This window comes from Bos mutus, chromosome 17, assembly GCF_027580195.1.
Source record: "Bos mutus isolate GX-2022 chromosome 17, NWIPB_WYAK_1.1, whole genome shotgun sequence".
NCBI lineage: Eukaryota > Metazoa > Chordata > Mammalia > Artiodactyla > Bovidae > Bos > Bos mutus.
Window position 1 is genome coordinate 65,443,975 of NC_091633.1, and position 18,257 is coordinate 65,462,231.

Genomic DNA, 18,257 nt, shown 5'->3' on the forward strand with positions numbered 1-18,257 from the left:
TATTTACTTGATGAAGGAGACATAAAAATGTTTTTCACAAAAGTAACAAATTCCAGCTCAATAATGCCCCCAATTTCCTTCAACCTAGAACTTACAAGGCCACAAAATCTTTTAAGTACAGAAATACAAACTACAATATGGGAACAACTAAAATTTAAAAAAATACGACTGGTCATGCCACAGCACAGCAAAAATCATCACCAAAATCTTCATAGTTTGATTCAGCCCCTCACTCATGTCTGACTCTTTGCAACCCCATGGATTGCAGCACGCCAGGCTTACCTGTCCATCACCAACTCCCAGAGCTTGCTCAAACTCGTGTCCATCGAGTTAGTGATACCATCCAACCATCTCATCCTCTGTTGTCCCCTTCTCCTCCTGCCCTCAATCTTTCCCAACATCAGGGTCTTTTCCAATGAGTCAGTTCTTCGCATCAGGTGGCCAAAGTATTGGAGTATCAGCTTCAGCATCAGTCCTTCCAATGAACACTCAGGACTGATTTCCTTTAGGATGGACTGGTTGGATCTCCTTGCAGTCCAAGAGACTCTCAAGAGTCTTCTCCAACACCACAGTACAAAAGCATCAATTCTTTGGCATCCATTTTTCTTTATGGTCCAACTCTCATATCTATACATGACTAATGGAAATATCATAGCTCTGACTAGTCAAACCTTTGTCGGCTTTTTAATATGCTGTCTAGGTTGGTCATAGCTTTTCTTCCAAGGAGCAAGTGTCTTTTAATTTCATGGCTGCAGTCACCATCTGCAGTGATTTTCGAGCCAAAGAAAATAAAGTCTCTCACTGTTTCCACTGTATCCCCATCTAATTGCCATGAAGTGATGGGACTGGATGCCATGCCCTTCGTCTTTTGAATGCTGAACATTACTTTGCCAACAAAGGTCTGTATAGTCAAAGCTATGGTTTTTTCAGTAGTCATGTATAGATCTGAGAGTCATGTATAGATCCAACTATACATGAGACTATGAGACCAAAGAATTGATGCTTTTGAACTGTGGTGTTGGAGAAGACTCTTGAGAGTCCCTTGGACTGCAAGGAGATCCAACCAGTCCATCCTAAAGGAAATCACTCCTGAATATTCATTGGAAGGACTGATGCTGAAGCTGAAACTCCAATACTTTGGCCACCTGATGAGAAGAACTGAGTCATTAGAAAAGATCCTGATGTTGGGAAAGATTGAAGGCAGGAGGAGAAGGGGACGACAGACGATGAGATGGTTAAATGACAGCTTGACTCAACGACATGAGTTTGAGTAAACTCCGGGAGTTGGCGATGGACTCGGAGGCCTGGCGTGCTTCAGTCCATGGGGTTGCAAAGAGTCGGACACGACTGAGAGACTGAATTGAACTGAATTGAACCATGAATAATAATCTAAAGCCAAATCTTCACAGCAATTTTTTACTAACTGGCAGCTACCATGAATAATCATCTAAAGCCAAATAAGTAGAAAAACAATGTGAAAGAAAAGGTAGAAGACATGCAAGAGAATTTTTAAAGGAACACTGTGAAGGTAAACATACTAAAATTAAACTTTCAAGCAGAAACTAAGAAACTGAAGGATTACAAACTTAATTCTACCCCTGGCTTTGTCAAATGTTTTCTCCAAATGGCTGGATAGTATAAATTTACAGTTTTGTGTACCATGCTCTCTGCAGCAATAACTCAACACTGCTGCTGTATAAACAGCCATAGATAATAAACAAATAAATGATTGTGGCTGTGTTCCAATGTAACCTTATGTACAGTCAGCCAGCTGGATTCAACACAGACTACAAAGTTAGCAATACTTTTCTACCACCAAAACTGTTAATTTTTATAATAAACCAATTCTGGTATAAGGAACAATAGGTAGGACAAGAACGTCTGCATTCAGTTAAGAAAAGAAGCATGCAGGTTTCAGTTTTTAGTTATATATATAACAGAATACAGTATGTGACAAATACCCAAGTTAATTCTGCTAGCTATATACTACAGATGAAGCAAATGGTGATCAAGCCCCCTGAAAGAAGTCCTCACCTAGATTTACTTAGAATTCAACTTACACAAATGTATTCTCATAGTGAACAAAATGCAGAAAAATTAAAATAGAAACAGAAACAATATACTCCTGTTCCCTACTTTATTTTTAATATGTAGAAAGAGGACTAAACTTATATAGAATTTTATGAATAAAAATAAATAAAAAACAGACTAGAGGGACCACACGTAAATACTATCCCAAAGATTTATAAAACTGATATGTAATATGCAACAGTCCATTTTAGATTTCATGCATACTCACTTTGGGGCCAGGTGTTTTAAAAAATAGCCCATTGCCTTGAGAGCCTGTACTCTGATTCCTTCACTTGTTGATGCCAGAAGTTTATAGATAACACTGAATAAATTAAAATTTAAAACAAATTACTATGAGTATCTTTCAAAAGTAAATATCTTATATATGCATATTTTTTCATATAGTCACACAATTATAAACCTTAGTCACACATTTATAAACCTATCTTCAAGTAAGATATGAGTGAATTTAATACACATTTCTAACATTTAAAAATTTGCTTATCAACTATATGTTCTCTTCAAGAAACCCACTTTAAATATAAAAATATATACAGGTAAGTAATTGAATGGACAAAAATATACCATCTTAATAACTAATCAAAAATAAGAGTAACTACATTAATTTCAGACAGATTTCAAAGTATGGAAAGTTACCGGGGATAAAGAAGGACATTATATCATGATAAACAGGTCAATTCTCCAATATGACCTAACAGTCCTTAACGTGCATGTACCTAGCTACAGAGCCTAAAGGTACATAAGGCAAAACTTACAGAAGTGCAAGGAGAAACAGTTAATCCATTATCATAGTGGGAGATTTCAAAATCCCTTTCTCAGAAAAAGACAGACCCAGCAGGCAGAAAATCAGTAAGCACATAGTTAATCTCAAAAATAGCATCAAACAACTGGATGTCACTGATATCTATGCACTACTTCCAGGCTACCCAGGTGACCCGGTGGTAAAGAACCCGACTGCCAGTTCAGGAGATGCGAGAGGCGCGGGTTAGATTCCTGTGACAGATGACCTGGAGGGAAACGGCAACCCACTACAATGTTCCTGCCTGGAAACATTTGTGGAGGGGCCGGGAGGACTCCAGTTCATGCAGTTGCCAGGAGCTGGACACAACTGACCACACACACACGTGCTACTTGCTTGTACAACAGTAGAAACACACACTTTTCTTCAGCTCACACAGAACATTCACCAAATAGACCACATCCAGGACCATAAAAACACATAAACAACAAATATAAAGACTGGAGATTACATAACACCGGCTCCAAAACCACATGAAATTAAACTAGAAATCAATAATAGATAACTGCAAAACACCAAAATACTTCTAAATAAAAGGTGGGTTAAGGAAGAAATCTCAAAAAATTAAAAACATTTTCAACTAAACGAAAATGAAAGCACAACTTATAAAAATTTGTGGGATGTTGCAAAAGCAGCACTTACAGGAAAATTTACAGCACTGAATACATATATTCTAACAGAAAAGAAGAAAGATCTAAAATCAATAACCTAAGCTTTTACTCTAGGGCATCTGGATGAGAAAATTCAATTGAAAGTAAGCAGAAGAAAAACAATAAGCACTGGAGTACGAATCAATAAAAAATGGAGAAAATCAATAAAAATAAAACTTGATTCTTCAAAAAGACCAATAAAATCAATAAGCTTCCTTGGAAGCTAAGAAAAAAAGAGAAAGGACATAATTCACTAATGTCACATATAAAAAGAGGGATATAACTACAGATGCCATGCCCATATAAAAGAATATTATGAACTCTACGCCCACAAATTCTATAACCTACATGCAATAAGCCAATGCCTTGAAAGACATCATCTGCCAAAACATACATAAGAAAAAATAAAAGATATGAATAGGCTTATATCTACTAAAGATACTGAATAACCACCAAAATTGAAAGTACCAAACCATTTTCACTGGTAAAATCTACTAAACATTTGGGGAAGAAATTATACCAGTTCTCTACCAGCTCCATCAGAGCACAGAAGCAGAAGGAATACTCCTAACTTACTCTCATTCTATGAGCCACCATTACCCTATACCAAAACCAGAAGAAAACACTGCAAGAAAACGACCAATATCTTACATTAGACAAATATCTCACATAATAGAGATGAAAAATCCTCAACAAAACATCAGCAAATCAAATCCAAAAAAGTATAAGAAGTATATACGATGACCAAGTGAGATTTATCCTGGGTATACAAGGATAGTTTCACATCTGAAAATCAATTAAGGTAATCATCACATAAACACATAAGCAAAGTTATCAGTTATATCAAAAAAAAAATTTTTACAAATCCAACAGGCATTCATGTTAAAAACTCTAAATAAACTAAGGACAGAGGGTTAACTTTCTCAACTTGATAAAGACTATCTACAAAAAACCTACAGCTAACATCACACTCAATGGGAAAAAAATTCAAAACTTTACTACTTAGATCAAGTGAAAGGCACGACTGTCCCCTCTCACCATTCCTTTACAATATCATACCAAATTTTCTTCCTAAAGTGGTAAAGCAAGAAAAGTAAATATACGTACAGACTGCGAAGGAACATATAACACAATCCGTGTTTGCAGATGACATGATCACCTACGAAGAACATCTAGGACTGACTGACAAAATAAATCATGGAAATAGGAAGCGATTATAGCAAGGTTGAAAAATACAAAATTGATATCCAAAGTCAATTGCTTTCCTATATACCAACAATAAACAAGCCAAAGGACTTAATAGATACTTCATCAAGGGAGATACACAGATGGCAAATAAGAATACAAAAAGATGCTCCACATCATAGGGAAATGCAAATGAAAACAAAAATAAAACACCTATTAGAATGGCCAAACACCACCAAATGCTGGTGAGGGGGAGAAGCAACACAAATTATCACCCTCAGAAGAAACTGAAAGCATAGCCACTCTGGAAGACAGTTTGGAAGTTTCTTACAAAACTAAATACACTTTTACCATACAATCCAGCAACTGCACTCTGTGGTACTTATCCAAAGGAACTGAAAACATATTTTCAGGGAAAACTGACATATGCATGTTTATACCAGCTTTACATGTAACTGCAAAAACTCGCAAGCAACCAAGATGTCCTTGATCAATGCATAAATAAACTGTAGACATCCAACCAAATGAAATATTATTCAGGCCTACAAGAAATGAGCTATCAAGCTATGAAAAGCCTTTTGGTTGAAAGCCTCAGATTGAAAAAAATACATACTAAATGATACTAACTATATGGCATTCTAGAAAAGGCAGAACAAGGGAGACAATAAAAAGATTAGTGGTTGTGGGTTTGGTGGGTGGGGGGGTGCTGAGAGAAGGATGAACAGGCAAAGTACAGAAGATTTTGACAGCAGTGAAATATTCTGAATGCCAGGGTAACGATGAACATATACATTCAACCAACCAAGATGGAGTAAGGACAACAGAGCTTCTCTTCCTATGTATCAGAACTAAAAACTACAGACAAATAGAAAAGTAATTTTGCAAGTACTCTGAAGACTACAAAAAAGTAGGTGCATTGGTGTGGAGAAGTTAATACTTAGGCATTACACATTTTATAGGTAAGAGTCTGAATTTTTACTTTTCTCTTGTAAATCTGACCCACAGTCTATATCTCAGAGTAATTTTCTTTCAGAAGTTTAAGTAGCTAATATCGTGAGAAAAACGATCCTTCAGGTTACAGGAATTAAGAAAATGGGTTCCTACAGACTAGAGGCCTGGAAAAGCATATGGAAAACCACTCCAGTATTCTTGCCTGGAAACTCCCCTTGGACAGAGGAGCCTGGTAGGCCACAGTCCAATTCAGTTCAGTTGCTCAGTCGTGTGTGACTCTGCAACCCCATGGACTGCAGCAGGCCAGGCTTCCCTATTCATCACCAACTCCAGGAGCTTGCTCAAACTCATGTCCACTGAATCGATGACGACATTCAACCATCTCACCCTCTGTCATCCCTTTCTCTTCCTGCCTTCAATCTTTCCCAGCAACAGAATCTTTTCCAATGAGTCAGTTCTTCACATTGGGTAGCCAAAGTATTGGAGTTTCAGCTTCAGCATCAGCATCAGTCCTTCCAATGAATATTCAAGACTGAAATTCCCTTAGGATTGACTGGCTTGATTTCCTTGCAGTCCAAGGGACTCTCAAGAGTCTTCTCCAACACCACAGTTCAAAAGCATCAATTCTTCAGCTCTCAGCCTTCTTTATGGTCCAACTCTCACATCCATACATGACTAATGAAAAAAACCATAGCTTTGACTAGATGGACCTTTGTCGGCAAAATAATGTCTCTGCTTTTTAATATTTTGTCTAGGTTGGTCACAGCTATCCTTCCAAGAAGCAAGGTTCTTTTAATTTCATGGCAGCAGTCACCATCTGCAGTGATTTTGGAGCCCCCAAAAATAGTCTGTCACTGTTTCCATTGTTTCCCCATCTATTTGCATTGAAATGATGTAACCGGATGCCATGATCTTCACTTTTTAAATGCTGAGTTTTAAGCCAACTTTTTCACTCTCCTCTTTCATTTTCATCAAGAGGCTCTTCAGTTCTTCTTCACTTACTGCCTTAAGAGTGGTATCATCTGCATATCTGAGGTTATTGATATTTCTCCTGGCAATCTTGATTTCAGCTTGTGCTTCATCCAGCCCAGCATTTCACATGAGGTACTCTGCATATTAAGTTAAATTAGCAGGGTGACAATATACAGCCTTGATGAACTCCCTTCCCAATTTGGAACCAGTCTGTTCTTCCATGTCTGGTTCTAACTGTTGCTTCTTGACTTACATACAGGTTTCTCAGGAGGCAGGTCAGGTGGTCTGGTATTTCCATCTCTTAAAGAATTTTCCACAGTTTGTTGTGATCTACACAGTCAATGGCTTTGACGTAATCAATAAAGCAGAAGTAGATGTTTTTCTGGAACTCTCTTGCTTTTTTGATGGTTAAACAGATGTTGGCAATTTGATCTCTGGTTCCTCTGCCTTTTCTAAATCCAGCTTGAACATCTGGAAGTCCTCAATTCATGTACTGCTGAAGCCTAGCTTGGAGAGTTTTGAGCATTACTTTGCTAGCGTGCGAGATGAGTGCAACTGTGAGGTAGTTTGAACATTCTCTGGCATTGCCTTTCTTTGGGATTGGATGAAAACTGACCTTTTTCCAGTCCTGTGGCTTCTGCTGAGTTTTCCAAATCTGCTGGCATATTGAGTGCAGCACTTTCACAGTATCATCTTTTAGGATTTGAAATAGCTCAACTGGAATTCCATCACCTCCACTAGCTTTGTTTGTAGTAATGCTTCCTAAGGCCCCCTTGATTTTGGACTCCAGGATGTCTGGTTCTAGGTGAGTGATCACACCATCATGGTTATCTGGAAAATGACGATTTTTTCTGTATAGTCCTTCTGTGTTTCTTGCCAGCTCTTCTTAGTATCTTCTGTTTCTGTTAAGTCCATACCATTTCTGTCCTTTATTGAGTCACAAAGAGCGGACACAACAGAAGCAACTTAGCACACACAGACTAGAGAAGGTAGGAGACTCCTAAATAACTAGGAGCAAACAAAGGGGAAGAATCTGCAAGACCTGTGTAAAAACCTTCAAAAGCCACAAACTGACCTAAGAGATGCAATGTATGGGACAAACTCAGACCACAGGATCAATCAAGTCTTTCTAAAGAAGATGTGAATTATCACCCAGTTCTCACCTTAATCCCTGAGTGGTGTGTGTACAAGAAAAACTTAAAGAAGACGAGAGGTTTTAAAAATGAAGGGACAAGAGAACAACCACTTATAGAGGACAGGCAGAACTTGAAGACTGACCTTTCCTGCTAAAACAAAAAACAAAAATCAACATTTGTTAACGGATCACAAGATGCAAAGATTATAGGTTAGGGTTAGGGAGTATTTCCCAAATAATTCTATGAGGTCAGCATTTACTCTGACATTTAAATCAGTAGACTGAATGAAGTCAATTACCCTTCATAATGTGGGTACCTCATTTGAACAGTTAAAGGCCTTAATACAAAAGCAAAAAACTGACCTCCCTAGAAGAAGAGGGAATTATGCCAGCAGACAGACTTTAATCTCAAACTGTAACATCAACTCTTATCTGGATCTCCACCTGCCAGCCTACCCTGCAAATTTTGGACCTGTCAGCTTCTACAATCACATAAGCCAATTCCTTAACATACATGTCTGTCTGTCTGTCTGTCTCTCTCTCTCTCTCACACACACACACATGCACACAAACACTTTTGGTTCTGCTTCTCTGGGAATTTCTGAAAATGCACTCCCTAAGTATAATGCATAAAGTCTTCTTCTATCTTATACACAAAGTATCGAAAAACAACAAATCAAAAGTCTGTTATAAAAGACTGGTTGCTGTTGTCATTCAGTTGCTAAGTCATGTCCGACTCTTTGCAACCCCACGGACTGTAGCACGCCAGGCTCCACTGTCGCCCACTATCTCCCAGTTTGCTGAAATTCATGTCCATTGGGTTGATGATGCCATCCAACCATCTCATCCTCTGCTTCCCCCTTCTCCTTTTGCCTTCAATCTTTCCCAGCATCAAGGTCTTTTCCAATAAACTGGCTCTTTGCATCAGGCAGTCAATGTATTGAGCTTAACCAACGGCCCTTAAATCAATATTCAGAGTTGATTTTCTTTAGGACTGGCTGGTTTAATCTCCTTGCTGTCCAAGACTCTGAAGAGTTTTCTCCAGCAAAATTCAAAAACATCAGTTCTTCGGCACTTAGCCTTCTTTATGGTCCCACTCTCACATCTGTACACTACTAGAAAAGCCACAGCTTAGACCATACAGACCTTTGTGGGCAAAGTGACAGCTCTGCTTTTTAATACACTGTCTAGGTTTGTCATAGCTTTTCTTCCAAGGAGCAAGCATCTTTTAGTTTCATGACTACAGTCACCATCCACAGTGATTTTGGAGCCTAAGAAAATAAAGTTTGTCACTGCTTCCACTTTTTCACCATCTATTTGCCATGAATTGATGGGACCAGATGCCATGATCTTAATTTTTTGAATGCTGAGTTTGAAGCCAGCTTTTTCACTCTCCTCTTTCACCCTCATAAAAAGGATCTTTAGTTCCTCTTCACTTTCTGCCATTAGAATGGTGTCATCTGCATATCTGAGGTTGTTGATATTTCCCCTGGCAATTTTGATTCCTGCTAGTGATTCATCCAAGCCCAGCATTTCTGCACATAAGTTAAATAAGCAAGATTACAATATACAGCCTTGCTATACTCCTTTCCCAATTTTGAACCAGTCCATTTTTCCATGTCTGGTTCTAATTGTTGCTTCTTCACTCATATATAGGTTTTTCAAGAGAGAGGTAAGGTAGTTTGGTACTCCCATTTCTCCCATCTCTTTAAGAATTTTTCAGTTTGCTGTGAGCCACACAGTCAAAGGTGCTAGTGTAATCAATGAAGCAGATGTTTTTCTGCAACTCCCTTACTTTCTCCATGATCCATGGTATGGAAAATTTATTATAGCTAGATTATTAAATTACTTACTGTAGCTGATCACTCAGCAAAGTATGTGTTCAACTTTTGTGCCCCCAAAACCTTCCCATTAAATGAAAGACTTAAAACAGAAGTATTCTCTTTTGTTGCTGATAATTGTTACAGACTGAATATGTGCTCCCCAATTCATATACTAAATCCCTAAGCTCAACTGTAGCTGTATTTGGAGAAGAAATCAGTTAAGTTAAAGGAGGTCAAGACATGCAAAAGAGGCAAGAAAATACAGTCTGAAGGGGTAAACCTATCATCAGAACAAGATACAAACATGACAGAGAAGTTTTAAGACAGGGAATTTAAAAAAACTATGATTAGGAGGTGGGGCAGGGGGGAATTTGGGAGAAAACAGATAACAAATAAGGACCTACTGTAGAGCACAGAGAACTCTACTCAATACTCTGTAATGACCTATATGGGAAAAAAATCTAAAAAAGACTAGATATATGTATAGTTACAACTGAATCACTTTGCTGTACACTTGGAACTAACAACATTGTAAATAAACTATACTCCAATTAAAAATTTAAATAAAAAACAAAAATTAAATGAGGTCATAAAGGTGGGTCCTGATTCAAGTGGATTAGCGTCCTTATTTTAAAAAAACAAAAACAAAAAAAACAAAGAGCTTTCTGCTTTCTCACTTGCTGTCTTTCTGCCCTGTACAGAAAGGTCATGTCAGCACAGTGGGAAGGAGGCTGCCTACACTCCAAAGGGAAAGCCCTCACCAGACACCAAGCCTCCCTTCAGCACCTTTATCTTGGACTTACAGTCTCCAAAACTGTGAGAAAACAAATTGTTGGTGTTTAAACTACCTGGTCTAGGATATTTTGTTACAGCATGCTGAGCAGACTAATACAATGATGACTTGGGACTGAGGTTGGAAGACGTTATATTTTAAAGGAAAGACATAGAGATCTTCTCTTAGATCACAATTGTATATTACTATTCTAGGACCTAAAGACACGTCTGTTAAGAGAATCTGACCTTACAATAGCTGTATAACAGCATTAACTATACAAACACTGGAATGATTTGCCTGATCTGTCCTCACATGTTAAACAGTAACACAGCCTCTATCGCTGAAGAATTTTTCAAAAAACATAAGACATGAAATAAAAGGATCTTATATCCTGTTTTATAGGATCCAGTAACAATTTTCATTTCTAAGAACCTATCATTTAAAAACTAATCTCTTATATTAAATATATTAAAATTCTTGAAATGTTAAACTCTTACCGTAACCCATTCCTTTGGTCAAAAGCAGGTATCATAGAGTTAGGATGTTCTGACATTAATGCAACAAGCAGCTGTAGCACATCCATTAGATTGTCATCCTAAAATTATTTTAGAATTTTTTTTAAATAAGGAAAACAACTTATTTGAACAATGACTACTTCTGTAATAATGAATTAGAATATCAAAAAAATAAGTAGGCTTCAGAACAAATACACTTGTTTAAAACACACTATTTAATATACATATTCATCTGTACAATTCAAAATACACAACACCAAAGAGTCAATTTCATAATCAAAGATATAAAATGACTATTGTACTGTGTCAAGATTTCTTAAAACATATTCCACTGTTATAACAGGTATTGATTTACAGGTTTCTTTTTTTTTTTAAGGAATGATTACATATCAAGAAACTGGCAGGGAAGGACAAACAGGCTGTTCTGTTTTATTACAACAAAGACAAACTGAAGCTTCAAAATGCTAAGAAGGCGTTGGGAACATAGTAGTGGTGTTGGGGCAGCTAGGACCACGATGTGCACCAAGTCCCTCTAGAAACTAGTTCTGAAACCAGATCTTATGGGAAATGATAACTAGACAGTTCTCACATCCTATCTGGGAAAAAGTGTTAGCAGATCAGTCGTGTCCAACTCTTTGCAACCCCATGGACTGTAGCTTCTGTCCATGGACTTCTCCATGCAAGAATATAGGACCGGACTGCCATTCCCTTCTCCAGGGGATTTTCACAACCCAGGGATAAAACTTGGGTCTCCTGCACTGCAGGCAGATTCTTTACCATCTTAGCCATCAGGGAAGCCCCATATCATCTGTGGTTAGTATTAAAGGTATCAGTACATATTAGTCCCTCAGTCGTGTCCAGCTCTTTGCAACCCTATGGACTGCAGCACACCAGGCTTCCCTGTCCATCACCAACTCCTGGAGCTTGCTCAAACTCATGTCCATCAAGTCGATGATGTCATCCAACCATTTCATCCTCTGTTGTCCCCTTCTCCTCCCACCTTCAATCTTTCCAAGCATCAGGAAAGTCTTTTCCAATGAGTCAGTTCTCCGCATCAGGTGACCCAAGTATTGGAGCTTTAGTCCTTCCAATGATTATTCAGGACTGATTTCCTTTAGGATTGACTGGTTGGATCTCCTTGCAGTCCAAGGGATTCTCAAGAGTCTTCTCCAAAACCACAGTTCAAAATCATCAATTCTTTGGCGCTCAGCTTTCTTTATAGTCCAACTCTCACATCCATACATGACTACTGGAAAAATCATAGCTTTAACTAGATGGACCTTTGTCAGCAAAGTAATGTCTCTGCTCTTTAATATGCTAAGTCTGTCACTGCTTTCCTTCCAAGGAGCAAGCGTCTTTTAATTTCATGGCTGCAGTCACCAACTGCACTGATTGTGGAGCCAGGAAAATCAAGTCCGTCACTGTTTCCACTGTTTCCCCATCTATTTGCCATGAAGTGATGGGACCACATGCCATGATCTTCGTTTTTTGAATGTTGAGTTTCAAGCCAGCTTTTTCACTCTCCTCTTTCATTTTCATCAAGAGACTCTTTAGTTCTTCTTCATTTTCTGCCATAAGGGTGGTGTCACCTGCATATCTGAGGTTATTGATATTTTTCCTGGCAATCTTGATTCCAGCTTGTGCTTCATCCAGCCCGACATTTCACATGATGTACTCTGCATATAAGTTAAATAAGCAGGGTGACAACATACAGCCTTGATGTACTGCTTTCCCAATTTGGAACCAGTCCATTGTTCCATGTCCAATTCTGTTGCTTCTTGACCTGCACACAGGTTTCTCAGGAAGCAGGTATGGTGGTCTGGTATTCCCAACTCTAAGAATTTTCCACAGTTTGTTGTGATCCACACAGTCAAAGGCTTTAGCATAGTCAATGAAGTAGAAATAGATGTTTTTCTGGAATTCTCTTGCTTTTTCTTTTTTTTTTTTTTTGCTATTTTTTGTACACCTTTTCTATGTTTCTTTCTAGAATTCTCTTACTTTTTCTCTATCTATATACGTGGTAATAATAAACTTTTCATTTTTTAATTTGTCCAAGGCAGACATGATGTGATAAACACCACTAGACTCACCACCTGGGCCACAGAAATATATATTGCAAGCCCATCTGCGTACAGACTGCCTCTTGACATTTTTTAAAATGGACATTGCAGTGGTGGTGGGGGTCTCATCACCCAAGTGGAGAACAGGGAAGCAAAATTTTTTCCCAAAACTTTAAGGTGGGTTTTTGTTTGGGGCGGCATATTTTTCTCCCCTGTCTGGATTTGTACTTTTAAATCTTAAATGATACACTGTTAGGCATGGCAGGTAGTATAAGAAGCAATGGAGAAGTGTTTAAAATGCCTGTGTTAGCTAACAGGTTTCTGAATTTATTGCTGTATCTCCAGAGAGAAGGCTGGAGAAGGTAACAAGAAGATTTCCTATCAGCTACTGCAGCCTTAAAACAAAGTTGGTGTCTCTTTGGACTTTAAAATTGTTCCTATGCAGCTTCTTTTATTTTTGCTTAATCAGACACAAAGGGAAGCATGAGCAGGGAAAGATCAATAGATGTTTATTGGGTGAACACACTTCTGTATATGGCACAATTTGATAACATTTGCAGAGCAGCACAAGAATAAGCACATAGGAGTTCTGAAATCTACAAATTTCAAGAAAACCCTTCACAGTCTTTGTTGACTATTTCGTATCTCATGCGGGCCTTATTGGGCATTACTAACCCACAGATACAAAGGAAAGCAGCAGGCAGTCATCCCTACGGTGCCCTGAGTCCAGGTTCATTCACTGCTTTTTAATTCTCGCTGTGGCAGCTACTTCAATATTTAATTCTCAATATGCTAAATAAATCATCTAGAGGTAGGGCACTGGGGCTTTGGAAAAGTGTGATTTGAAAGACCCAAAAAATATCTGATTTAATAGTTTCGGGGTAACAGATCACTGTGACTTCCAGTTTCTCAGTTATGAAATATTTTGGTCCCAAATGGTCAAGAAAATCTCAAAAGAGACTACCCTACTCAAGAGGAAAAAGAAATCATAATTATTAATGTTTTGGTCAAACATGATGCTACCAAGAAATTTAACCCATTCTTTTCTGCCCCAATTAACAAAGACAGATCCAAACCACATCTCTTATCTACTAATGATTTTAAAAGCCACTATTCTCATGCTGTAACAAATATGTTAACTCTTAAAACATGAATTATACGCAGGAATATCAGTTATCATATAAACGCCACGCTTTATATGAAATTCACTTCCAGATTTAACTTACATAAAATACATTTAATTGTATTATTTATTTAGACTACATCGGGCATATATCAAATTTTCCCAACTCTCTAAAGGAAAAAACTCCAGACATTTCAACCTGTTTAACCTCCTTTACAACCACATAATTTTAAATCAACTATAAATGAGTGATTTAACAGTATCTGATTATGCAAAATCAGCGGGAAGAGTATGTTAAGAATTCAAAAGTCTAATCATTTGTAGTCATTTTTGTTATCTATTTTTCCATTTATTATACTGGTACCTGGAAATACACTCAAAGTATTTTTTGGTTATTAGGTTATTCTTTAGTCTTATTAGGTTAATGAGATCTAATTTCAATACTTTTTAAAGCCTCTCAAGCTTATTCACAGAGGCATGTTGTGGTAATAAAGAATATTTAAATATAAATTGCTAAGACTTAGTTCCTAGATACATTTACTCTTCATTCTGAGCACAGGTACAGGCATAGTTACATCATTAATGAGACAGTTCTTTAACTCTTTTTTGTTTAAAAAAACCCATAATATAACTTCAAAAAATAAAATCCCAACATATAAAATTCACGTTACCTCATGCATAGTGAGTAGATAATTAAGAATGGCCTGTAGTTCATCTTCCTTTACTCCATTATCCTTAAAAAACATAATACAAGTATTTTATACTTACATATAAAAAACTTTTTTGAAAAGGAAAATTACACACACAGATTTGCCAACTTGGTCAGTTGCTATAAACATAAAAAAATAATGTAATATAGAATCTAAACCAAAAAATAATAATAATAATAATCTAAACCTAAAATAAAAACTCAGGGAAGCACTAAAGACATGCAGTAGGCAACACAATGTAGAAAGTCAAAAGAGATTAGACGTCAGCACTGTTTTCAGCGCCTTATAATACGGATAGATGATAACCTATCTAGTAGAGCTTCAGAATCCTGAAGTAAGCAGAAACGATCACTGAGGTAAGTATAAGGGTATTACACCCATCACTCCTTTAAATACAGAAGATAACTTTTCTGTTTATCTTTTTCTATTAAATTTGGAGACTGAAATGAACAGTTTCTAAAATTACCGAGTTAAAATGTCAGGTACTAAAAACTGAGTAGTAATTTCAGTGGGAAAAACACTGCACTTTTTAGTATGAATGCATTATGAAAATTTTCAAGGTACTGTATTATTGATCATAAAACAAACATGAAATTTCAAAAAAGAACAATAAGATAATTAGAAACAAAACACACTAGGAAAGAACATACAGAGACAATGTAAAGGATAAATTTTTAAATAAGTGGAAATAAGATATCTGATTCTGAAAGATATACCAACAGTTAGGTCCATTTACCACAATATTATGTGGCAGCTAATAAAACATTAAACTATAAAGAATACAAAATAAAATGATATAGAAAAATACTGAATAAAATATTGAGAACAAATATATTTATATGTTGGCATCTTATAAAACCAAAACACCTTCCTAAAAAATAATATTAAATTTTACTTTACTGATAGTGGAAGGAAATGGAACAAAATGTAATCATTTCTATCCAGTATGTTTTTATACAGGAAAATTATTTTTCAAAATCTGGATGTCAGATACAGGGAATCTCTAAAAATGAAACCTCCTCCTTTTGAGCAGCTCTGCTGACTGTTGTATCACCAGGTCTAAGACTAGTAGGAACTACTAGCAACTCAGTAAATACTTGCTGAATCAAAGTATGAATACACTTGAACTCCAACAGAAATTCATATATGTTACAATCATCAATCTCTAATTCTGCATTAATGTTTATCGATATATGCCTAAGAAACAATAAGAAAAAACAAACAGGGAAATAAATACCTTTCAAAGTATTTTCCACTCTGGAAACCCATTAACAGAGCAAAGAATAAATAAACCAACAGAGTGGTTTATGTGAAATTATGTTACAACAAACACATGCTATAGGATAAGAAATGTGAACTCACCTTCATTACTAATTGCTTAATAAACATCAACAAGAATGCTCGTAGAGAAAACATTTCTTTTTGATTAGGTCGTGGTCCATCTTTTAAAAAAAGACAAACACATATGCACACACATTGAGTATTTCAAAAACCTCGAAGCTAAGTATAAAATTCCCATTCCCAACAGTTTTCCCACTTACTTATAAGGAACATAAAGGTAACTTTCCTGAAGAGTTTAATGTCTCTAGAAAAAACAAGCATTCAATCTCAACGTGATTGCATATGTAGTGTTTCTAATGTAAAAAATCAGTTACACAAAAACTGCAATGAAGACATTTGTTTTTGACTAAGGTCAAAGGAATCTCAAAACAGAAAGATAAGGTAACAAATTTACATTTAGCTTTAAAAGACTCTCTGGGAATCTTACTATGGTAACATAAGTTTACAAAGGAAAAAGAGCAAAAGAAAGTCTAAACTTTACATGTGAACTTAGTATGAAAAAACTTTTCCACTGTTACCACTGTATAAGCTAATATAAAACCCTCAAAGAGTACACGTCAACACAATATCACCCATGAAGGCGGGAAACATCGTGCTGACCACCTCTGACATCTCCTTCTCTTTTTGAAAAAGTCCTTGGTCACACATGGCTCACATTAAAGTCAATTTTCATGTCTGAAACATATAATTCCCAAACAGAAAGCTTTTGAAACCAAATACTCATTGTCCTAAGATCCTAACTCAGGTACTTGCTTGCCTCATATTTTCTGCAATTTTCCCCCCACTAATCATTATTTACAGCTAGTTCCTAGACCACCAAAGCACAGGACCAACACGACCCTGAACAGATCAATTAAACTAGGAAGAAAATTGTTTAAAATTTGTTCCACATGACGATTCCTAGACAAAGAAAAGGTTACAGAGCTACAACAGAATCATAAAGTTTGGCCAGCTTTCTCACTCAAGTATGAGACTTTCCCAAGATCACTAATCAGTTAGAAAATCAAGGCCAGAATATAATGCAAACACCCAGGACAGTACATGACACACACCATCAGGAAATAATGATTTGGTTCTAGATCTGCTGCAACATGCCAGCTTAAACAAGATCATGGAACTTTCATGTGTCCTCACAGCTTTCTAAATGATAGCATACTGTCTGATAATAAATCTAGTTTATTTTGAAAGGGATTTAAAAAAATATTGTACAAATATGAAACCTCATCTTTGTGAATCAATGAACAACCAAAGCATGTGAGTAAAAAATCAGAATGTATATTGTTTCACTCTCCTGCACCTATCTCCTGATTTAAAACAACAGCCCTCAATTCTTATAAAGGGACTGAACCCATCTTCACACTCAGATCATGTGTTCTGGGGGTAAGAAGGGCCTCCTCTTCCGGGCAATCTGAAGAACACTGTCATGCAGATAGACACACGATGCAATCAGAGCCAGTGAGCAACAAAGAGACTAAAAGGACTTTTGCTGGAAATGCTCGATACAGGCAGATACTCTTGCTAGATTTAAAGTGTGGGGATATGAAGGTAGGGTGGCTGCTTGGTAATACAAAGAGAGAAACTACATGGAAAGAGCCAATACAGAAGAACTGGGAAATGGAGAGAGACAAGCTGACAAAATAGCAGGGCCATACTCTGAGCCCCTGCACCAAATTCTACTGGAACTATCAGCCTATTAACCCTGGTTAACCCTCTTTTACGATATAAACCTGGAGTAACAGGCAAGTTTGACCTTGGAGTACAAAAGGAAGCAGGGCAAAGGCTAACACAGTTTTGTCAAGAGAACACACTGGTGATAGCAAACACCCTCTTCCAACTACACATGAGACGACTCTACACATAGATGTCACCATATGATCAATACCAACAACAGACTGATTATATTCTTCGCAGATGAAGATGGAGACACTCTAATAGTCAGCAAAAATAAGCCCTAGAGCTGAATTTAGAAAAGGCAGAGGAACCAGAGATCAAATTGCCAACACATGTTGGACTACAAAGAAAACAAGGGAATTCTAGAAAAACATCTACTTCTGCTTCACTGATTACCCTAAAGCCTTTGGCTGCGTGGATCCCAACAATCTGTGAAAAATTCTTAGAGACAAGAAT

The 18,257-nt window shown here is 37.0% G+C and overlaps 1 protein-coding gene across 4 annotated transcripts in view; it reads right to left on the reverse strand.

The window, feature by feature from the left end:
* LRBA (LPS responsive beige-like anchor protein) overlaps nt 1–18,257 on the reverse strand; it is a 759,310-nt gene that overhangs the window by 617,055 nt on the left and 123,998 nt on the right. For all 4 annotated transcript variants that reach the window (XM_070386647.1, XM_070386648.1, XM_070386644.1 and 1 more), the window contains exons 15-18: nt 16,152–16,231; nt 14,751–14,813; nt 10,879–10,976; nt 2,300–2,392 (exon numbers count right to left, since the gene is read on the reverse strand). In XM_070386647.1, the coding sequence (XP_070242748.1) occupies nt 2,300–2,392; nt 10,879–10,976; nt 14,751–14,813; nt 16,152–16,231 (334 nt within the window). The remainder of the gene's footprint in view (nt 1–2,299; nt 2,393–10,878; nt 10,977–14,750; nt 14,814–16,151; nt 16,232–18,257) is intronic.